General features: G+C 54.6%; 9 protein-coding genes across 9 annotated transcripts; 5 read left to right on the top strand and 4 right to left on the bottom strand.

Annotated features, from left to right (window-relative positions):
- Nucleotides 1-58: 58 nt before the first annotated feature.
- LMH87_009732 (uncharacterized protein) lies at nt 59-1,987 on the top strand (the record flags this gene model as incomplete). The annotated part of the gene is made up of 3 exons (XM_056196779.1): nt 59-111; nt 184-1,878; nt 1,942-1,987. 3 exons carry the CDS (start codon nt 59-61, stop codon nt 1,985-1,987), a joined length of 1,794 nt encoding a protein of 597 aa, XP_056053893.1.
- Nucleotides 1,988-2,364: 377 nt separating this feature from the next.
- LMH87_009731 (uncharacterized protein) lies at nt 2,365-2,613 on the bottom strand (the record flags this gene model as incomplete). Its single annotated transcript, XM_056196778.1, has 1 exon — nt 2,365-2,613. One exon carries the CDS (start codon nt 2,611-2,613, stop codon nt 2,365-2,367), a length of 249 nt encoding a protein of 82 aa, XP_056053892.1.
- Nucleotides 2,614-2,751: 138 nt separating this feature from the next.
- LMH87_009730 (uncharacterized protein) lies at nt 2,752-5,136 on the bottom strand (the record flags this gene model as incomplete). Its single annotated transcript, XM_056196777.1, has 2 exons — nt 2,752-5,073; nt 5,122-5,136. 2 exons carry the CDS (start codon nt 5,134-5,136, stop codon nt 2,752-2,754), a joined length of 2,337 nt encoding a protein of 778 aa, XP_056053891.1.
- A 989-nt stretch (nt 5,137-6,125) lies between these two features.
- Nucleotides 6,126-7,213, top strand: LMH87_009729 (uncharacterized protein; the record flags this gene model as incomplete). The annotated part of the gene is made up of 2 exons (XM_056196776.1): nt 6,126-6,148; nt 6,460-7,213. The coding sequence occupies 2 exons, from the start codon at nt 6,126-6,128 to the stop codon at nt 7,211-7,213; spliced, it is 777 nt and encodes a 258-aa protein (XP_056053890.1).
- Nucleotides 7,214-8,221: 1,008 nt separating this feature from the next.
- Nucleotides 8,222-9,778, bottom strand: LMH87_009728 (uncharacterized protein; the record flags this gene model as incomplete). The annotated part of the gene is made up of 7 exons (XM_056196775.1): nt 8,222-8,705; nt 8,762-9,053; nt 9,114-9,365; nt 9,422-9,512; nt 9,583-9,608; nt 9,663-9,706; nt 9,765-9,778. The coding sequence occupies 7 exons, from the start codon at nt 9,776-9,778 to the stop codon at nt 8,222-8,224; spliced, it is 1,203 nt and encodes a 400-aa protein (XP_056053889.1).
- A 3,340-nt stretch (nt 9,779-13,118) lies between these two features.
- On the top strand, nt 13,119-14,240 carry LMH87_009727 (uncharacterized protein; the record flags this gene model as incomplete). Its single annotated transcript, XM_056196774.1, has 1 exon — nt 13,119-14,240. The coding sequence occupies one exon, from the start codon at nt 13,119-13,121 to the stop codon at nt 14,238-14,240; it is 1,122 nt and encodes a 373-aa protein (XP_056053888.1).
- Nucleotides 14,241-15,058: 818 nt separating this feature from the next.
- On the bottom strand, nt 15,059-17,003 carry LMH87_009726 (uncharacterized protein; the record flags this gene model as incomplete). Its single annotated transcript, XM_056196773.1, has 3 exons — nt 15,059-15,081; nt 15,140-15,974; nt 16,026-17,003. The coding sequence occupies 3 exons, from the start codon at nt 17,001-17,003 to the stop codon at nt 15,059-15,061; spliced, it is 1,836 nt and encodes a 611-aa protein (XP_056053887.1).
- A 634-nt stretch (nt 17,004-17,637) lies between these two features.
- Nucleotides 17,638-19,396, top strand: LMH87_009725 (uncharacterized protein; the record flags this gene model as incomplete). Its single annotated transcript, XM_056196772.1, has 5 exons — nt 17,638-17,640; nt 17,696-18,139; nt 18,202-18,401; nt 18,451-19,255; nt 19,307-19,396. The coding sequence occupies 5 exons, from the start codon at nt 17,638-17,640 to the stop codon at nt 19,394-19,396; spliced, it is 1,542 nt and encodes a 513-aa protein (XP_056053886.1).
- A 414-nt stretch (nt 19,397-19,810) lies between these two features.
- Nucleotides 19,811-22,409, top strand: LMH87_009724 (uncharacterized protein; the record flags this gene model as incomplete). The annotated part of the gene is made up of 6 exons (XM_056196771.1): nt 19,811-20,042; nt 20,118-20,427; nt 20,479-21,055; nt 21,110-21,875; nt 21,929-22,078; nt 22,132-22,409. The coding sequence occupies 6 exons, from the start codon at nt 19,811-19,813 to the stop codon at nt 22,407-22,409; spliced, it is 2,313 nt and encodes a 770-aa protein (XP_056053885.1).
- Nucleotides 22,410-22,520: the final 111 nt, after the last annotated feature.

Genomic DNA, 22,520 nt, shown 5'->3' with positions numbered 1-22,520 from the left:
TCACCCTCAACACTACCTATACACCGTTCTGGAGAGGCATTGAGAACTCGCTCTCACCATGCCGACCATCTCCGTTGACAAGTACAAGCTCTTCGAGGCTCTCGGTCGCAAGTATGTTGCCCCCAGCTGCCCCTCGCTTCACCCCGCCATCAAGCTAACCCGGCCGGTTTCTCTACTCTACAGGTACACCCGCGAGGAATTCGAGGACCTGTGCTTCGACTATGGAATCGAGCTCGACGAGGACACTGAGGATGACGAGCGGCCTGTTGTCGACGGCAAGCAGGAGCCACCTCAGCTGAAGATTGAGATTCCTGCCAACCGATACGACATGCTCTGCTTCGAAGGCATCGCTCTCAACCTCAACATCTTCCTCGGCCGTACCCAGCCTCCCAACTTCCGCATCGTCGAACCCAAGGACGCCGACCAACAAGTCATTACCGTACACCCCGAAACCCTAAAAGTCCGTCCCTATGTCGCCGGCGCTGTTCTTCGCAACATCAAGTTCACCCAGGACCGCTACGACTCCTTCATTGCTCTGCAGGACAAGCTGCACCAGAACCTGGCCCGCAACCGAACCCTCGTCTCCATGGGAACCCACGACCTCGACACCGTCAAGGGCCCCTTCACCTACGAGGCCCTGCCGCCCAAGGACATCAAATTCAAGCCTCTCAACCAGACCAAGGAGATGAATGCTGAGGAGCTCATGGCCTTTTACGAAAACGATAAGCACCTGGGTCGCTTCCTGCACATTATCCGCGACTCGCCCGTATACCCCGTCATCTACGACGCCAACCGCGTTGTCTGCTCCCTACCGCCCATCATCAACGGCGAGCACTCCAAAATCACCGTCGGCACTACGAACGTCTTCATCGAGATCACGGCCACCGACATGACCAAGCTTGGAATTGTCACCAACATGCTCGTTACCATGTTCTCCATGTACTGCGCTGAGCCCTTCACCGTCGAGCCCGTCAAGATTGTTTCCAACCACAACGACCTCACCCGCGTCACACCCTCTTTGCAACCTCGCGAAACGACAGCCGAAGTGGACTACCTCAACAGCTGCACCGGCCTCGACAAGACTCCCGAGGAGCTCTGCAAACTCCTTACCAAGATGGCCTATGTATCCAAGCCCTCCAGCAAAGACGCCAACCTTTTAGAGATCGCCATTCCCCCCACACGTGCCGATATCCTGCACCAGTGTGACATTATGGAAGATCTCGCCGTCTGCTACGGCTACAACAACCTCCCCCGCACAAAACCCAACCGCAGCGCCACTGTCGGTGGTCCCCTCCCCATCAACAAGCTCGGCGATCTCGTGCGCATGGAGGCCGCCATGGCCGGCTGGTCCGAGGTCATGCCGCTAATCCTCTGCAGCCACGACGAGAACTTTGCCTGGCTGAACCGCAAGGACGACGGCAACACCGTCGTGCGCCTGGCCAACCCCAAGACGCTCGAGTACCAGGTCGCCCGCTCCTCGCTGCTGCCCGGCCTCCTCAAGACCATCAAGGAGAACAAGGGCCACAGCGTACCCATGCGCATCTTCGAGGTCGCCGACGTCGTCTTCAAGGACGAGCGCGAGGAGCGCAAGGCCCGCAATGAACGCCACTTTGCCGCCGCCTGGTGCGGCAAGACGTCGGGCTTCGAGGCCGTCCACGGCCTCCTCGACCGCGTCCTCCTCATGCTCCGCACATCGTTCCTCACCGAGGGCACCGACACCCCCGGCACCCCCGACGGCTACTGGATCGAGGAGCTCAACGAGGAGACCTTCTTCCCCGGCCACGCCGCCGCCGTGCACCTGCGCCTCGGCGGCAAGGCGGCACGCATCGGCGAGTTTGGCATCCTGCACCCTACCGTCCTGGAAAAGTTTGATTTGAGGTATGTCTGTCCCAAACACCCTCCCTCTCGTGTAGCGGACTTACTAATGCTTCTTGCCAATAGATATGCCGTCAGCACTCTGGAAATTAACCTCGAGGCTTTCCTATAATTCATAACCTGGAAATCAAAGACGTAAAAGAAGAAAAGAAAAGGAATACATGGTACTCAAACACATTTCGAGCATTTGGAACAAAGGAGCAAAAAAATGTAGCGCATCTAGAATAGCCCAAACAAGAAAAAAAGTATATAAACGCCTGTGCTGATAAAAATGCACATGATGCGTCACAAGGGCGAGGTGCAATTGCATGTTAATGTTTCCTTCTTGGATTAATACTATATCACCTGTACGCCGCGCCATGTCTAACTCCTGTCGTCGAGAAGCCTCCCTCGCCTAAAAAGAACCTAATGTAACGATGAACAAATCCCAACAGCATCGCTGTTTCTATGTCTAACTGTTATCTCTGAACCGTGTCTGCTTGCCCCGCGTCACCACGTATTCTGCCCCATGTACTGCGCCAATCCCGTCGCCGAGCGCGGTCGCTGATACAATTCCGCCGCCTTGTCTTGCATGGTAATTTCTCGGACCACGTCCTCGGCAGTTTTGCTTTGCGCCACTCTCGAGAGCTCCATCTCCATGGGCGAGGGGCGCAGGAGCCCCGCCACAGACTTAGAACGTTGTGTATACGCCGTAATGTGCGCTGGCTTGGGCAGAGTAGGTTCCTGCAGCGATACCATGGCATACCCAGCGTCCGAACCATTGCTGCAAAGGGACAGACTGGACGGCGAGAGAATAGGCGGGAGGATGTGGTATTGGGTGTTCTCTGTATATACAATTGTGTAGGGCGGGTGATGGTCTGTTGGAAACATGACCTCCTACGTCATCTCCTGCATTTCTTGCTCTGGCTTGGCCTTAATCTCGGACTGGCCTGCCTCCTCTACCGGTGCTGGGGTGGAAAAGACGCCTTTGCCGATATTAATATTTGCGAGGCCGTCGCGAAGGGCCGCAAAGGCGCCTGCACCAGTACCTGCGCTCGCGCCCACACCCTCGGCCGAGACACTGCGCTTAAGAGAGGAATTTGGTGGCGGGGTAAGCGTCTGGTGAGCTGTTTCCACTCCGGTCAAGACCGACTGGCTTGTTCCCAGGCTTGGAGGCTTGGGGCTCGGCGACGCAGCGCCCGAGTTGTGTAGTCGTGAGACAGCTGCCTGTCGCTCGCTCTCACTAAGAGCGGTGGCGTCGAGTGTGGCGTTCATCTCATCGTCGGTACGGCCAAAGGCTTGGTACCACCAGCGGATATCCTTGAGGCGAGGAAAAATGATGCGTTCCTTGCCTTTGACGAGGTCATCGACAGTAGGATCGTAGTCGGGATTGGTAAATTCTTGCTTGCGGCATAGGAAGTAGTCCCAGACAGACGAGGTCCGTTCCATGACATTGGCGTCGACGCGCTGCTTCTCAGAGTTATAAAGGAAGGTGCCGTACTGGCAAGAGTACAGGTGATAGAGTAAACGTCGCAGGAATCTCTCGTTGTACTCGAATCGGTCCTTGTGCTGGCGTATGAGCTGGTAGGTGCAGTCCAAGAACTGGTGGAAGACTGGGCTGACCATCTTGGGCGTAGTCGCCTCTTCGTTAACCACTTTACCAGATGCTGCTTCACTGGCAGCGTCTGGCTCATCGTCATCCTTGCTTGGGTTGAAAAAGCGTTTCGCACCGCTAAGGACGTTTTGGAAAGCGTCATTGCGACCGTCATTCTCACCCGGATTCACCTTGGTGCCGGCAAAGGCGTCGCGTTGCACCGTGAACCAGTCTTCGTGGTTGAGGTGTCCTGAGCGTAATCTAAACATGTGACCAAAGGACAGCCAGTCCTTTTCGACCAGCACCACAAAGCCCTCTATCGTTCGGTAGTATGGATCAAGCATGATTTGTGAAAGTGCGCTCAGCTGACTTGTACGATCCCAGCCATCGGAGCAGTGAATGAGTACGTGAGAGTGATTGATCCCGACTTGGCGAGTGATGATGGCGGAGCCGGCGAGAACATCGTGTATGTGCCTGAGCCAGTTACTCTGGTGCAGAATTTCCCTGTTGGGGGGTAAAGGCGACATGTCGGCGTCCTTGAGGGCTTCGACGACCTTGTTAAGAGAGCTGCGCATGACGTGGATATTCTCGATGCTAAGGAAAATCTTGGTCGCAAACTTGTACTTGTCCATGTTCTCGGAGCCCATTCCTTGAACCTGATTAATAACGGCGTTGATTGTTGGCCGAGCATCAACAATCAGGTTGCTTTGTTGAGCACCGTAGACGAGCCTTTTCCCCGTTTTCTCATCATACATGAGTACAGACTGTGCAATCATCTCATCCTCAAGCTTGTCTGTCTCGCTCAGCTCTGCTGCTTGGCTGGAGCTGGTGCTCGAAACATCCAGCTGACTAGACATGGGCGTACCACTCTCCGAACCAGCAGGCATGGAAGCGGAGAACGAAGCAGCGACCAGCTTTTCGTCCTGCACATTTGTCTTTCTCGTGATGCCCGCCAACGGTTGCGAGCTTCTTGTGATGGTGCAGTTGTTGACGGGGTGAATATAAGACAGGGTAGGTATACGGCATCTCGAGCGAAAGTCCTTGGCGTATTTCAAGACATTATCAGATATCTTGGACGGAACGACCAGAAACGCGGGGTATGTGTCGCAGAATGTGTAGTCCTTGTTGATGTGGGTTATCCTCCAGCCCTTGTCTGGCAGCTTCTCGCTGATGCCCTGCCGTCTGAACTCGGCCTTTGGGTCATAAAAGTGCCAGCCATCAACCTGTCGCTCATTCTTTAGAGGCTTGTGCGAGAAAGCAAAGAGCCTCTCTACAGTGCCGAGCTTGCAGGTGCGGACTTTGATAAACTCAAAGACTTCCTTGGCCGCTTCGCTGCTGGCAAAGTTGAACGTAACAAATGTAAAGTCCCGGCAGCGGATTCGGATGGAGGAGGCCTGTCTGGATCCTGGGGGCGTCGGCCGAAAGGTGCAGTGGCTAAAGATGGGATATGTGAGCCATCGCTCCCGGGTCTTGGGGGGCGTAGCAGGTGTCGTCACGGGCGTCGTCTCGGGCGACGAGTTGGCGGGAGGGTTCACAGGCGCGCAAAACACCAGGTGGTAGTCTGTGAGGCGGAGAGAGCCATTCGTCGGCTGTCCACCGTTGATGCCCTGGACATTCTCGATGACCTGCAACAGTTAGATGGAGGCGAGCACCGGCCCAGCTGGGAAGCTAACCTTTTTGGCTTCCATGCTGGCTAGGATGCGCGGTACTTGAGGACCCCAAGCTACCCGACACGCGGCTCAGAACTCGATTCCGTATTTGTAGAGGCAGTCGCATATGATGATGAAGCTGTCCGATGTCTGCAATCGTATATTTGTTCGTGGCGATAGGCTGCGAGTATATTCTGCGTCGCGGCGCCGAGGCTACCGAGAGGGGTATAAATGGATATGATGTCGGGATGGCCGTCGCAAATAACGACTGGGTATAAAGAAAGGGAATCCGGGTAAAGCTTTGTATGCTTCTCAAGACAGCACCATCCGCCGCAGACGTGGTGTTGAGCGCCTGCGATGGAGCGAAGAATGACAGTAGAGCGGGCTGCGTGGGTGACGATGCTAGCTTGGCTGCTGGCACGCGCAGGCTGGGAGCTTCACGAGCCAAGGCGGGGCTAAGTCGTACGTCAGGCGCAGGTGCTGCGAGCCATGGCGCGAGGGAAACAGGTGATTGGGCATGGGTGATCAAACATCAACGCTGGGCTTTCAAGTTGCAGAGGGAAAACATTGGAATAAGAGGCGAGTATGACCTTCTACAACATAAAACTCTATACAGGTGCAAAATAGCTGTAATCGTATTCATGGCCGGCCCATCTGATTGCCGTCACTGCTTCCTGCGACAATCGCTAGTTCCATCTCCAGGCCCCACCCATTTCCTGTCTTGACATCGGGGACTCGGCGAAAGTGATTATCCTCGACGGCCCTTCTGTGCTCCACGAAAACTGGGAACCCTGGCAGGCGCACGGTTCACCAGCCAAACAGGTGCGGGCCAGCGATTAGGGCTCAACCCACACCAAAAAAATATTCGCTGCGATAGTGCGGGACGACAGGCGAAACTACTGTTCGGCGGAGACCACCACCAAAGAAAGGCCTTTGCTCTGAAGTCGCGATTCCACCTCTCGTCCTCCTTGTGCCAACCCGCCGTATACTTGTTCGAGTCGACAAATAACCCTCACCAAACCATCAAGATGTCTCACCCTGGTGCTCAGATGTGAGTATTATCTACGCCTTTTTCTTTGTCTGTTGTGCTGCGCCATGCTCGACTTCCGTCTCTCTCGAATTGGAAAATCGACTCGCATCAGTTGGGAATATTCGGTGTGGATGTGGCCACCACTCTTGTGTGCATTGGACGATGAAGCAAACCGCTCCAGTACGGAGAATCCGTCTTGAATTTTTACGACGACCGCAACGAATTACACCAGCAGCGAACCGACGACCCAGTTCATGAGAGACGTGAACAGACGACGGCAGCCGCAAACACAACCGGTCAAAACGTACAAATGCTAACCTATATGCCTCCAGCTCCAAGCGGAGAAAGTTCGTCGCCGACGGTGTCTTCTACGCCGAGCTCAACGAGTTCTTCCAGCGCGAGCTCGCTGAGGAGGGCTACTCTGGCGTCGAGGTGCGCGTCACCCCCACCGTCACCGACATCATCATCCGCGCCACCCAGACCCAGGAGGTCCTCGGCGAGCAGGGCCGCCGCATCCGCGAGCTCACCTCGCTGATCCAGAAGCGCTTCAAGTTCCCCGAGAACAGCGTGTCGCTCTACGCCGCCAAGGTGCAGAACCGCGGCCTGTCCGCCGTCGCCCAGTGCGAGTCGCTGCGCTACAAGCTCCTCAACGGCCTCGCCGTCCGCCGCGCCTGCTACGGTGTCCTCCGCTTCATCATGGAGTCGGACGCCAAGGGCTGCGAGGTCGTCGTCTCGGGCAAGCTCCGCGCCGCCCGCGCCAAGTCGATGAAGTTCACCGACGGCTTCATGATCCACTCCGGCCAGCCCAAGAACGACTTCATCGACACCGCCACCCGCCACGTCCTCCTCCGCCAGGGCGTCCTCGGCATCAAGGTCAAGATCATGCGCGGCTCCGACCCCGAGGGCAAGGCCGGCCCCCAGAAGACCCTCCCCGACGCCGTCACCATCATCGACCCCAAGGAGGAGCAGCCCGTCCTCCAGCCCATGAGCCAGGACTACGGCGCCAAGGCTGCCGCCGCTGCCGCCGCCTCCCAGGACGCCCGCGTCGCCGAGGAGGCCGAGGCAGCCGAGCCTGCCGAGCAATAAATGCTGAGCGAAGCGGTGATGGCTTTGCGTGGCTTTCGTTAATGACTGTTATCACGGGTTTTGTTCTTTTCTTTGTCAGGGTGGAAGGCGAAAAAAAAGTCTTTGCTGCAGAGGATGAAAAGATGGCTAGTTGGGCGTCGGAACGTTTTAAAACACCATTGCATCTAAAGGTTTCATCTGCTAGATAATGGTAGTCGAAACCATAAAAGAAGAAATGAGACCCCATGAATCTATACCACTATAATCATGCTTGGTGACGTAGCAAATGCCTCAAAATTATATGCCTCTCTGTAGGCTAGCCCGACGAAGAGGGCGATGGGTGTGGATGGTCTACAGTCGCCCTTGTGTGGCCACTTTCACATACTTGTACGTGTCACAATTGGCATCGCTACCGAAAATGTGCAGAACATGGCCTTTGGCTACCCTTCTATCTACACTGCGCAAGTCGCTAAATGCTTTCCAGGCTCTGCCCCTGTACATATCAACAAAAATGCCATCGAGGCTGCTTTTCCGTGCTCAACATCTTCTCAAGTGGCACCAGCACCTCTTCTTTCATTCCTCCATGTATGCAGGTTGAAACAAACAAGGCAGTATCGTACAATCGGATTTGGAGGATTCAAATGCTTTTGATCATGCCATCAAGAAGCCTTCCATCCGGTCTTTGCAACAAAAAACGACAAAGCGAAAAAATCAAGAAAACGCCTTGGAACCAGTTTCCTTTCCCTGTCACTCCATTTTCTTTCGTACTGTTGACGAGCATAAACCCAACCATAGTGAAGCATACAAAAAGACATTGGTCAAGTCGTATCCACGCCATCATAATAATGTTCCGAGGAGAATGCCTCTGTTCTCGTCACCAGAACAATGAGACAGCCCGACGTGAGCGCCTAGGTACATGTAGTACCTCTCCGCTCAGGCATAAACGCAGAACATGACCGTAGTCCGCTACCAAAAGAAATTCGTGTCATCTTAATCGTGGATCGTGGAATATCTTGTGTGGCACTGTCTTTATCGCCCTGATGACTTTCGACTCTGGAGCTCGATGGCATCCTGCTCCTTGCTTCGGCTGGCGTGGCCATTGGGTCGGCTGCTGCCCTCATCTTCGCTCTCCTCGGCTAGATCGGTCAGGCCGAAGCCGGCAGCCTCTTCCTCATCGTACGCGCGGATCAGACCCTCGCGATCACCATTGGCGCTGCCAATGCTGTGGCGCCCAGGATCTCCGCTGCGGCGGGCTTGCATACTGCGACGGGTCTGGAAACTGGAAACCATGTCGGTCGGGGTGGCGTCGTAGCCTGAGCGCGAACCGGCGAGCTTTTGGCCGTCGGGGTCACCTCTCGAGAGGTTAAGAAGGTAAACGCCGGTGAAAATGATGAGGAAGCCGCAAAGCAACGAAACGGTGTTGACAGGGTCCGTGGTGTTGAATCCGCTGAACAAGATGAAGGAGGCGCAGAGCGTGGCGGTCGTAAAGGTGACATAGTAAAGAGGATTGACACTACAGAGAGATGTTAGTTTGGATGCAAAGACTGCTGGGGCAGCGCGACTGCCTACATGTTGCTGGGGAAGCAAGCAAGTGCCTTGTTAAAGTAATTCATTTGGGTGACAATGCAGAGACCAGTCAAAATCATAAAGACATAAGTCGAAGGGTGGCTGAACTGGTTGTTGCCTGCAAAGGTAAGCTTGAGGGCGATGCCGAAAGCCTTGGCAGACATGACGGAAATGGAGCCGACAGTCGAGCAGATGGAGAGATAGATGAGCGCATTCTTCTTGCCGTGGTATGGGGCAACTCGGTAGATCATGAAGACAGCGAACGCGACGACGGCGATGGCATAGAGGAGGAAACCTGGTGGCAGTTGTTAGGGACCATGCGAAGCTTTTTGGCGCAGCGCAGCGGACGACATACCAGGCTGCACGGCGTAGTGAAGGATCTGATCAGTAGTCTCAATCTCCTCGTCAGGCGGCGCATGTAGAACAATGACGACGGCGCCAATCAGGCAAATGGCACTTCCCAGCTTGCCTAGAATGCCGAGATCTTCCTTGAGGAAATATGAGCCGAGAACCGCGCCGATGAGAACTGAGAGAGCGCCAAGAGGAGTGACCAGGATCGCTGGCGCAAAGGCGTAGGCAGCAAAGTTGCAAATCTCTCCGATACCGACTGAGGATAGAGTTAGCTCTCTAATCTGAAAGGCAGGGCGCGAGTCTGAGACTGACGAGTTGCGATACCAGCCCACCAAAGGGGATTGCGCATGTAGACATATCCATCACCCTCGAAGCCATGTCTTTCCTCTACTTGCATCAAACCCTACATCTGCGTGTTAGTCGCTACTTTGAACTGCGGGAGGGGCGGTTGTCGCTATGTCGCTCGGGCGCACCTTTTTGGTGATAACGAAGCTCGTGCCTAAATTGAGAGGGTTAGCCGAAGCGACGATGTGCTGGCGCGAGAGGAGCATACCAATTGCTAGAGCCGATGAAACGGCCAACGCAAGGCCGATGTACCTAGAATGGACCGCATTAGTCGAGGAGTTCCATCGCGGACGTGTTGACGGCAACGCACTTGTCCTCAATCATGGTGACCGTGTGTAGCCGAATTGCCGGCGGCGCAGCAAGATCTGGGTGTAGAAGTGTCGCAAACCAGGCGGGAAAAAAGCCCTGCTATTCCGCGATATTTCCTATACGACCACCGAGGGGGCGTAAGATTTGCCCACCGAAGAGACAACTGTGCTGGCCGATGGGCAAAAGAAGCGACGCCAAAGTACGTTCAGCTGGAGTGCGAGTACGAAGGTGTCTGGTCCAGTTTATGTTGGAGCGCAGCGCGTGCAGGAAACAATGGCGAAAATTCTAAGACGCGGGAATCGAGAAAAAGCAAGCGCTCTCGGGTGACAAGATCTCTTCCTCTTCTTCTTTTTTTGCGGTCCCTCGAATCGTTTGTTGAGCCGGAGTTGATTGTCCGGGTGCCGTACCAGCGCGCGCGCAGCCGTCGACGGAGGTAGCGTAAAACGAGAGGAACGACAAGCGTGTGAGAGCTTGACTACGGTGGTCGCGCGAAGAGTGTCGAATTCGGATTTGCAAAAAGAGAAAGAAAAAATATGCGCAGCAAACAGGGGCGAGATAGATGGTGGAGTGGGCGTAGAAATCGGACTGGATTCGGGGGGGAGAGGGGGAAAGAGTAGCAAAAGACAGCGTAGCAGCAGAGCAGCGGAGAGAGAAGCTTTGGTGGCTGATGATGTGGCATGGACAGATGGTCTGATGGAGATGCGAGGTGGAGAGGATTGGCGGCTCGAGGACCTGCCTCAGGGCATTTGGGGCAGTCAGGAGGAGGCTTTGGGAGGGTCGCTTATACCTCAGGTAGGTACCCAGGTAGAGGGCGCAGCCACTAAAGGTCGCGGCGAACCACTGAAGCACACGGGCTCAGGCACACTTTACAGTGGCTTTTACGCCACAAGTTGACGCTGGGCAGCCCCGAGACCATAGGTACCTAGGTAGGTAGGTATTGACTGGACGCATCTGGACTTGTAGACAATCTAATGCCGTTGATCCATTTCATCTACTGATAGGCCACGTCAAACCCAGCTAATAACTTTGCCCTCGGCCATACTGGCAGAAACATTGGCATGGCCATTCCGCTGCGCCAAAGTATCCGGACCGCTAGTGCCGCGCAGGGCCCTCCTCCGAGAAGCCTCCCCGTGTTGGACGGAGCAGGCTTTGGCTGCTGATGAGCACCGAGGCTGTGGGCGAGCATGGTCCCAACGTTCGTACCTGAGTATATACGTAGTAGGTACATAATTGCGGCGGCTGTGCATCAGTCCTGCAGGGCTCAAGGGGCTACCGAACAACCAAGAGAGGCTGGTCTTTGTCCACCAAAGTGTCGCGTTACTAACCACCCTTGAACAAGAAGCGCTATTGTTCAATGGCTAGACACTCTGCAGACTGCGGATAACTCTCAACTCTGTAGTGGCGTCGCGCCGCGAAACATTGACAGGGTTTGGAATGCAGAGCACGAGGCCTTCTTCTCCATGCCATCTCGCCCCTGAGAAACCGCCCTTCCATCTGCACATAATTATCGAGATTCCATCAGAGGTGCCAGCGTGGCCAATCGAGCGCTGTAAATAGGTAGGCAGCGGCACAAGACGATGGACAGGTACCCGTCCGCACCGCCCCCAGGGGACCGGGCACACCAAAAAGCAACGCGTCACCACCACCACCACCACCACCAACCGGGAGGAAAAAAAGTCGACGAAAGAGAAACCGGCTCCGCTAGGACTGTGTAGATCCAAAAACGCCGCCGCTGGCAGAAAAAAATAGATTGAATCCTCCTTGCCAACTCCGTTCGTCCCGCGCGCCCTTGTGACGGGCCGGGGCTCTGACGTTGCTGTTTCAAACGAGTGCCAGTCCAGTTCAGACGCCCTGGGTTATGGATGGATACGACGCCCGCCCGCCCTTGGCTTGCCGCTCATCCATACGAGTAGAACAGTTTGAGCTTGTTATTGTGCAAGGAGCCAGCACCTAACAAGGACAGTTCATCCGACTCGTGCACACTTATGCAAGGAAATTCCTCGTGAAAGCAATACCAGATCGGGCCCCTTGGATGTGGCATATTTCCGTGCCGTCTTCTCTGCTTCTTTTGGGACTTGGGCTTTCGAAATCAATTAAACCCACCGAGAGATGCACCAAAAGATTCTCCACAAGGTTTCAGTTTCTGAAGCTGCGCTCTCTCCTGACTAGCAAGAACTCGTAACTTAGCAGATCCACTCGAGACAGACTACTGACCAGTACGGGCCCGAGGCCCCCATCTGCGATCAACTACGGCTTCACCAGGGAGGCTTGCTCCATGTGGCTGACTGGGCGGCTGCAGGCAGTAAATACTCGAGACTCCCATCTCCATGTTCATTCAGTGTATGGTATATAGCATACATGTTTCTATGCACATCCCAAGCAATAGAATCAACCCTCCACGCATCCACGCGGTCGCGTGCCCTTTCGTAGCTGCGCCACTTGGGGAGGGCGTCTGGCAGGTGTGAGCTTGAGCGCGACGCGTTAAGGGGTTTTCGAACTCCCCACGTTGTTCCTGGTTCCTGGCTCCAGGACGCGAACTAATTATCATATCTAAGCTGGCAAGCTGGTTAGCCCGCAGACTGCGCAAACAGATGAGCGATGCAATTCAAAAGAAATCAGGCTTGATAGGATACTCGTAAAACACACGCCGGAAATGAAAAAGAATCATTGTGCATTTGTTTTTTTAATTACTATTCGTCCTCTAGCAAGGCAGTAAGTTACAGCCAAGCTACTTGCATCTCTAGTATCTGGAACTAGTCACGTACCTCTGCCACCCTATACAACCTTCTCACTTCTACCGCGTCTCACTTCTACCGCGTAGTTCGATAGAGTACTCAGTATCGTCAATCCGAGTCGAAGGCATAAAAGACTAGCGCTTTAGCTGAAACATTTTTCTTGTCCTGTCATGGATTACTCGCCATCGATTTCCAGACAAGAGCCACATTGAGACATATCAACACAACACCCCTGCTAGCTGCAGCTTTGTGTGTTAGTAGTACGCGACCAACACAAGACGTCGACTTGCACAGGGCTGTCGAATTCAGAAATTGTTGCGCCAGATGGCCTTGCTTCGTCCTTGCAATACCCATAGCACCTTCACCATGATATCAATACTGGAATTGCCGTGCATACTCACCATTACGTCGGGTATCAATTGCCTACCCCGCGACCACTCAGGTGCCCAGCTTTACTCAGCTGATTGTCAACCACCGCCCGCAGCTCTCACGTAGCACACGTAGCATCAAATCAATTCCATCGCCAAGCATCACCGTATTTACGCCCCTTGCCGATTCAACTAATCCCATCAAGCTCCCCACAAGCTTCCACAGAGCACACACCCACACCACACGCGCCCATGTCTCTCGAGCAGGCCGCCCGGGACCTGACCCAGGCCGTCAGCGGCATCGACTACGACGGCGCCGCGGTGCACAAATGCCGCGTCGCCCTGCACGGCGGCATGGCCTCTGCCACCGCCAGTGAGCTCGCCGCCGCGCTGCAGATCCTCGTCGAACGCATCGCCGCGGCGCAGGTCGACGACGCCGACGGCGTGGCCTTTGCTGCCCTCACGGCTGGCGCCCTCGTCGAGACGGGCGCCCCCGTGCACGCCCTCGCCGCCGTGCTCCTCGCCAAGGTCCCTGAGTTCCTCGCCGCCGCGCGACGCTTCGCCGACACGTGCCTCGCAGACCTGCTCTCGCAGGAGGAGGAGGAGGAGAACCCGCCGCCCGAAGACCAGGTGCTCGCCGAGGTCGACGGCCGCCGCATCACGCACTACGTCTTCCGCAGCCACGCCCCGGACGACCGCGGCGGCGCGTCCGCCCTCGCCCTGCTGCAGCCGTGGACGCTGCCGGCCGTCGCCGCGCTGTCCCGCGACCGCGCTGCCCTGCGGCAGGCTGCCGCCGACGACAGCCCGCTCCGGAAGGCCGCCCTCACGCTGACGCAGTCGCACGCGCAGTGGCTCGCCATCCTGCTGAGCGCGCAGCTCGACGCGCCGTGGCTGGTGCTCTGTCCGCGCGAGAAGCGCGGCTTCCGCATGCTCGTCGACGGCGTCGTGAGCAACTACGACCTGCACGCCCTCGTCGGCGACGTCCTCGTCGAGAAAGGCCTTCCTGGGGAACGTAACCCGGCTGCGCTGATTGCGTACATCAAGGGCGAGGCGCTAGCGCGTGGCGAGGCCGAGTCGGTGAGCGGCCAGTTTCAGTTTTACGAGTGGCAGGCCGCGGCGTACAACTGGGAGGATGCGGAAGTCGCGCACCCCGCCGGTCACTATGTCTGGGGCGAGGGCATCCCGAGCGGCGTGCCCAAGTTCAAGAATGTCCCGACCATGATTGTCGGCCCGCAAACGATTCAACGCTCGTGGAACAATCCCAGGACGTTTGGGGGGCTGCGGTGCAATGTAAGCATCACAGAGGAGCTCAAAGAGGACGAGGTCGTGTCTCTGCTGGCAGAGATGAAGGTAGCTGCGGTGCCAGTCGAATGAGTGGGAAGCAGAAGAAGTAATACAGAACCGTGGCCAAAATTCTAGGGCCGGCACGGGAATCACTTGATCAATGTTATGTGGACGCATGTGCTTGGTTTTACAGAGTACCCGGGTACTCGTAAATTAAACTCGTCAGGCAGAACATAGAAGTTCTTCTGAGAGCCTATATAGGATCAAGTATCGAGTGCCTTCTTACCAGTCAGCAGAGGATGGTCCAGCCCGACTCATCCAACTGTCGAAAAGTCTCCAGCACAGAACAAGAGTAGGCTAGATTTCGTTTGCGCCAAACTGCCAAGCCGCTAGATTCAAGATTACAAGTCCGCCCAACGCCATATTTTCCCAGTCGAGTACTTCTTCCTCCTCTGGGTGGAAAGAACCGAGTACAAAATCCGCTGTGTGTGTGAAGAAAAGGTGTCCCGTTATGGACCCGAATATTAGAACAAGTACCGACTGTGCAAAAATGTCCTCCCAAAAGCAAACTACGGAGCGTCATCGCAGCCATGCTGCTCCAAAGGGGATGGGGTATAGAAGAGAAAGTGATAGGAGATGTTACTGTTGTCGTGTCGTGATGTTGCAAGGGAAGTAGGGAGAAGCTGCTGTCGTCTGGGTTAGTAGTGGCCGACCGGCCTTTCACTTTACCTATCGCCTTCGTCCCTGTCAAGGTCTTGCAAGTTCCAGGAGGCGGATGGTTTTTGCCTTCGGCATGGCTTCACGTGGTTTTGCTCCGCATAGTCGATGGGTGTCGGATATTTCCATGACTGACATACTGATGGAGTGTTGCATACTGTTGGAGTGTTGTTTGTTAGTAAAGACGTGGATCAAGATCGTCGACGCTTAAAGTCTAGTTAAAGTTAGTAAATGCTTGGCAGATATGAGGGGTACCATTATATATTGCTTACCAATTTCGTCGTCCACATCAGGCTCGTCATTGTCATCGCGCGACCGCTTGCCAGTTACTGAACCCCCATCGCCAACTAGTTCAATCTCGTCGTCGTCTCGCCAATCAATTTCGGCATCTTCATTTGCCTCGGTGACGAATACGGGGCCATCGGCTTCGGCGTCAACAGCGGTTTCGTCATCAGCAAGAGCAGTGCCATCAGCGTCACCTTGAAGGGTGCTGGTCGTGCTGCTATGTTCATGGGCAAAGCTGTCGTCATGCTCATTTGCGTCAAGGCCTTCGACCGGATCTGCGATTGCAATGGCCGAGTCATCCCCATGCGACGCTTCATCTTCCTGTGGGACAGACTCATCAAAGTATTCAACCTCTTCTTGATGGTCATCAGCAGGCTCTTCATGGTATTCCTCGCCGTGCTCTTCAACGTCGCCTTCAGCATGCTCTTCAATGTGTACTTCACCATGCTCTTCGATGTTCAGTTCAGCATACTCTTCATGGTGCACATCGTCGTGCTCATCGTTTTCTCCATCTTCATCCAATTGCTCATGCGCGTAGCTTTGTTCGTCCTGGTCTTCGGCGTGTTCACTAGACACCGCACTGTCATCTGTCCCGTCGCCATCGCTGTCGTTGTGGTTGGATTGCTGTGAAAAGTGATGCTGAATCTCTTCTAGACCTTTGCCTGACGTGGCGCTCTCTACTAGAAATTCGTATCTTCTCGCGCTGTTTAACCTTGTAAACAAATAGGTGTACAACGTTCGGCGGCCGTTAGGGTCATCATTCTTGATAAGCAAGTCAAACACCTCCAGAATTTGATGCATTGTAACGTTAGACGGGGTTGACTATTATCGCATTAGCTTGTGCTCAAAGAAGCTCTGCCGAATGTTGCTTACCTCTGTGAACTCCAACCCAAGCTCATCTACTTGGAAGACTAACTCATCTTCTGCTGTCACCTCATGCTCCAACTGCGAACGAAATCCGCTAAAAACATTCTGCATGTTGTCATTGAGGATGGACAAGTCAGAGAAGAAGCCCTCATTGCCAGACGAGAAGAATGGGAATTCGTCTCCTTGGTATTGCACCGTGATGTTTGGAAAGCGACGGTCGGTGTTCTCTAATTGAAGATCGCCGGCGGCATCTATACTGGCGTTCCCAGAAATGACACTTTCAAGCGCTTGCCACTCGTCCTGCCGACGATCTCTGCTCTCTTTCTCGTCATCCTCGACATTTGCTTGTTCATTCCAGTCGCCGAACTGGGCAGTGTTCGCTTCTTTGAAAAGCTCGTCCTGCTCATCAACTCTCTCTTCTTGAACTTCGGCCGTCGCATTGTCGGCAGCATCATCCTCCCAACTGATCTCAGCATGTTCTTCGGAAACCTTGGTTCCTGCATTTTCGGTGGCGCCTTGAGCCTCTTCTGCAACTTCTTCATGCATTCCATCATCGTTTTGTTCTCCACTATAATCGACCTCTCCAAGGCCATAGTCGATCTCGTCACCAACAGCTTCTGTCAGTGCATCGAGTGCGGCTCCGGCAGCGTCGGCGTCGAGTGGCAGCTTAGGCTCGGGGGCCTGTTCAATATTCGGTTGCTCATTCGAGTTGTACTCTATCGCAACACCGGCAGCTTCTGCCAAATTGTCCATGCTATGGTCCTCGGCGGCCTTTTCGGCATTGGTGTTGCCACTCTGGTCGGTATGCTCTGCGTTTGCATATGCGTTTTGAACGGATTCCGGAATCGCGCCATCGACAAGATCTTGGTCTACGGTAAGGGAATAGTCCGCCGCATCACTCTCATAGTTAATGAGATCGTCATCCACAGGCACCTCGAGAGAGGGTTGTTGTATCGTATCGACATCCATCTCGACGTCCGTCATGCGCAGGACACGTCTCCAGTTGAAAGTCTGATGGCTTGTAATCCACGACACGTAGTATCCGGGCCTGAACAGCTTGGCTATCGCGGGCTGGAGGAACTGCGATGCGAGCTGCGTTTGCTTGAAGGTGACTGGGGCGTGAAGGCCGGAACGCGTCTCAGAGACCGTGCTTTGAAATAGACGGTGTTAAGGCTATGTGTTGCTTGTGTTGGTCGCGGAAATAATTCTCAGACGGCGGGTGTAAATTCGCTTCCCGTTGGTCTGTGTAACACGCTTCCGCGAACGTGGCCTAGAACGGTGTCGTGAAAAGATGAGAAAAGTGAAGGCCTCTCATCCAAGGGGCCTGTTTGCACTGACTTCGGCCCAAATGCTCCAACAAGGCGCTGCCTGGGGGCTGACACTACCCCGACCGCCTTGCCTAAAATGGGTAGCGCGGCAGAATCCCCTGAAGCTGTGCTGCCACCACCTGCCACTTGTTCTACGTACCGCCCACGCCGCCCACCTCGATCCCCCCACTTTCGCACACCTGGCCTAATATTGGCCAGCTCCTGGATTGAGCCTCGACATATTGATCCCTCCAAACTGGTCGCTATTGACAACGTTACTGCCAACCAGACTCCTGGAGAGATAATTCAAGATGGTGCGCGCCTTTTACAGGTCAATGTGCCCCCGCCGCCCTACTAACTTTCACATAGGTCGTCCTCGCAGCTTCGATTTGCACCCGTGGAGGGAAAGCTGTCCTCTCGAGGCAGTTTCGTGACATGCCTCGATCGAGAATAGAGGCGCTCCTGGCATCCCTCCCCAAGCTTGCCGACAGCGGAACACAGCATACGACTGTTGAACAGGACAATGTACGATTCGTTTACCAACCGCTGGACGAGCTCTACATGGTGCTCATTACCAACCGCCAATCCAACATCTTGCAAGACATCGATTCGCTCCACCTGTTTGCCCAAGTCGTGGCCAGCGCCTGCCGAACCCTGGATGAGAGGGAGATTCTTCGAAATGCATATGAACTGCTTAGCGCCTTTGATGAGATTGTTACCCTCGGCTATCGCGAAAACCTGACCGTCAGCCAGATCAGGACGTTCCTCGAGATGGAGAGTCATGAGGAGCGCGTCCAGGAAATCATTGCCAGGGTATGTGCCCCCTGCTGCTGATTCCGATTCCGAATCGAACTCTGACATGCAATGTCTTATAGAACAAAGAGCTCGAGGCTACCGAAGAGCGCAAGCGCAAGGCCAAGCAGCTCGAGATGCAGCGCAAAGATGCAGCTCGCCTTGGCGCCTCCCGTTCCAGTGTCCCGCGTACGCCCACGTACCAGTCATACCAATCCCCTTCATCGAATGCCGCCAACTCCTACGACTCGTACGAAGCCGAGAAGAATAAGACATATACAAAGTGCGTAGCGGCAAACTGCCAACTCTTAATAACGCTAACCCGAAGACAGGGCGTCCGCACCCAAAGGAAAGGGTATGCAGCTTGGAAAGAAGTCCAAAACTACTGACATGTTTGAGCGCGTACGCGGTGATATGGGTGGTGAGATTGATGATACGCCCCTGGTGGCACCTTCAGCTTCTACCGCTGCTCCACCGCCCGAGCCTCGTATCTCTTCTACCATGGACCGCGACGCTATTCACGTCACCGTCTCTGAGACTATCAATGCTACCCTGTCCCGTGAGGGTGCTGTTCAGTCCCTTGCTGTCACCGGTGACTTGACATTGCGAGTTTCAGATGCCAGCATGACCAAAATCAAGCTGGCTCTGCAGGCTGTGCCGTCTCATGGCGCCCAGTTCCGCACACACCCCAACGTCGACCGCAACATTTTCAACAACTCCAAGGTTATTCAGATGAGCAACACGGCGCGTGGATTTCCTGTCAATAACGCAGTTGGTGTTTTGCGCTGGAGAGCCACACCCAAGACCGACGACCCTTCGACCTGCCCCATTACCTTCACAGTCTGGATCAACAAGGATTCATCCAAGTATAATATCACTGTCGAATATGAGCTCACTGGCGGTGAACCTCTTCGTGATGTTAGCGTTGTCATTCCATACCAGGGTAGTGAGCCTGTGGTCTCTAGCTTTGACGCCTCTTATGAAGTCGCTGGCGACATGCTGGAGTGGAACATTGGCAGCGTTGACGATGAGAACCCCAATGGTGCTTTCGAATTCGAGGCTGAGACTGCTGATGAGAACGACTTTTTCCCCATGAATGTCAGATTCAGCAAGACTACTCCATATGTCGATGTTGATGTAAGTATTCCGCCAAACCCTCTTGCGTGGACCAGTGCTAATATCAAATAGGTTTCCTCTGTTTCTTTAATTGAAGAAGACGAGGAGGTGACATTCTCCAAGGAAATCAAATCCAACGCAGACAACTTCACTATCGAATAGACTGGGCAAAGGGTAAAAGGTGTTGGAACATGCAGATATGTAGGGAGTACGGGGCAGGCAGCTTCTGCAGAGGCAAGCTTTTGAGATTTAGATATTAATGGCGCAATGAACATCCAATCACTTTAGCTTCCAACCCATGTGCGTGCTGTTATTCGATTTAACGACGTGGGCTAAATAATGAAGAAGTCTGAAATGCGTTGTTCGTTGGTCTTTGCGTAGGTAGAAGTGGGCTTGTACGCCCACTTCAACGGCTACACGCCACTAGAGCCCACCATCACAACCCCGCCAACTTCAACAACGTACTGGTGGACTGTAGCGCAGAATCGCAAGAGACATCTTTGCTCATTGATAGGGATGCCAAATTTCGCAACGTCACCATTTATTTACGCGTCGGGCTAAAATTCAGAGCCAGCCATGGCAGGCGACGCGTCGTTGCAGTTGCTCAGCGAGGCCGAGTATGAATTCAAAGCGCCAAACGGATTCCCTGTCAGCTGTCCCACGCTCGACTTATCGGCAACGTGGGACGGCGGGGATAAAAACCTCTTCATATACCGCCCGCCGAACCAAGCCGTTTCCAAGATTCATCAGGTTGGCTTGCCTGGCACAAAGGCCCCGGATGCACTAGCTGTGACATGGAAGCCAGATGGTAAGCGGACATCGCACGTTGACTAGTCGCGATTCTTGGCATTTATGATGAGCTGCGCTAATCAGTCAAATTTAGGTCAATTCCTGGCGGTAGGCTGGACCGATGGGGCAGTTCGCATCATGGGTTTGGAGAACAACAAGGCGGTTCACCACATGCAGCTCTGCGATGATGGCGCAGCCAAAATAACACATATTGGCTGGGCCACCAGCATAATCACCAAGAAATTAGGGAAGAAAGCACTGAAGTCGAGCGAGCAGCTACTAGACGGGATGGATTTGGACCACAGTTCTGGTGTTTTGGACCTCCCGCTGGAGTTGACCTTTCTCGAGGTGGACACGGCGCTTCCCAAGATCAGTCCTCTGCCCACTGCCAGTGCTGGAGTTGGGTGAGTACAATTCATACGATGTCCAACTGCAGTAACTAATGCGCCGGCCAGTGATGATGCCACAGTCTTTACTCTGCGGACGGGAATTGAGTTCCTCTTCCAAGCGCCGAAGCGCTCCGAATATGACCAAGTGAACGTGATGGTGGTCGGGACCAGCGACGGGCAGCTGCACCTCAGCATCTATGATTCCTTTGTAATAGGAGTTTTCCCAGCCCCTAGCCTCGGAGCGCTTCTTGCGCCCCGTCTCGTCTTCCACGCAGCATACCCAACGGTGTCTACACAGGCATTGCTCATGGCAGACGATACGAACAACCCCGCCGAGCTACACATCATCCCTATGGATCTGCCCTTTGTCTCATCTTCGCCCATCAATATGTCGCTGCTGGCATCGAAGCTTACAGCACTGCAGACGCTGCTGCGTTATCTAAAGCAAACTCAGCTACACATGTTGACCGAGTGGAAGAATGCACGAGAACTTCCTACTAGATTTCTCAAGAGTGTCGAAGGAGATTTGGAAGGAATGCAAAGCGGACCCAAAAACATTGTCGCTGCTTTATACCACACTGCCGTTACTGGCCATGCCTACGAGCCGCTACGGGAGTGGCTAGTGGACAGTCTTGCAGAACGAGTATGTGTCAGCTTGAACTCCCAACCATGCTCTGCATGCTAATCAATACCATAGGGACACAAAAGATGGGACAAGGCGGTTATCGGTGGTCTGGAAGGTCTTCGCAACCTCGTTCATGAGAACCTCCTCCCCGGCCTCGAACGCTGTTCCATCATCCTCAGCCGCCTACGCGGCTTCGCCCAGTTCTACGACACGCGTGACGACATTGGCTTCACCACGACGCAGGTCAGCCGGGTGCTCGACATCGTCAGCTGCCTGAGCCTCGTCGGGCACAAGATCCTGCTGCACGCCATGGACGAGCTCGAGCACTTTGTCGCCTTTTCCAGCTGGCTGCGCTTCCAAATCGACCGCTTCGCCTCGCCCGGCTCCGCCGCGACCGACGAGCTCACGGAGAAGGAGGCAACCATGGACACGTCGCGCGTGCTGACGTATATTGAGCGCTACCTCACGGCCAGCCCGCTCGACGCCTTCTTCGACGACGTCGCCCGCGAGGACTACGACGCGGACTGGGCCCATGTAGAGGACGGGCCGAGCCTGCTCCACGTCCTCGACAGACAGCTGAAGAAGCAGGAGGCGGGCCAGCCGGCGATGAAGGCGCTGCTGCACGTCGACTTCTTGGTGGACTACGCGACTACCTGGACGGGCCGCATCTTTAAGGACATTGCGGACGCGAAGAAGCGCAGTGTGAGGTTTGGCGTGCCGATGAGGTTGCGGATCGGAGGGCCCATCAGCAAGATGGATGTCAAGATGGCAGAGTCGACCAATACTGGTGGCGGAACCATATACACTGCGCTTGCATCCAAGGAGGCAGCGAACAAAGGTGAGAGAAGCCGTCCTGTTGCTGTATAGAACTCCAGCTAACTGGACATGCAGTCTACATCTTCCAGGCTGAGCTGAGCATTGTGAATGGAATCAGCTCTAATCAGACTTTAACGTGGCGCTGCCTTGATCTCGGCGAATCAAAGCTCATCGACCTCCGGTTCCTCGACGCAACGACTCTCGTACTTCTTTGCACTGGTACAGGTAATTTTGCTCTTTTTTTTTTCTACACCTTTCGCACGCTAACCTGACCGTAGAAACAAGCAACCCCGCCATTTTTACGGTTCCCGTTCAGTCGGACGCCGCTGCGCTGTACGAGCCATATACCGAGAATGCAGCGCCGGAATCCATTCCCGGCACGCCGCTTGCTGCAGCAGGGGGCACGGAGTACCACCTGCCGGAGGAATGTGCGATGCGGCCCGTTCGGATGGAGGTGCACAGCGGGCACGACGTCAGAGGGCAGATACCGGCGCGCATCTGTCTGCTTGCCAGCAACAGAACGACCTGGCGCACCTTTACCTTCGATAATAAGTAGTTACGCCAAAATCCAAGAAATTGTAGTACGAGGTATCACGGTGACGAATCATATGCAACAAACAGACAGTAGAGCTTAAATGATCTTTGCAAGTCCCTAGCTATAATTATT

Source organism: Akanthomyces muscarius, chromosome 5 (assembly GCF_028009165.1).
Source record: "Akanthomyces muscarius strain Ve6 chromosome 5, whole genome shotgun sequence".
Lineage (NCBI taxonomy): Eukaryota > Fungi > Ascomycota > Sordariomycetes > Hypocreales > Cordycipitaceae > Akanthomyces > Akanthomyces muscarius.
The sequence above is the reverse complement of the archived record's forward strand: the minus strand, read 5'-3'. Positions and strand labels throughout refer to the sequence as shown.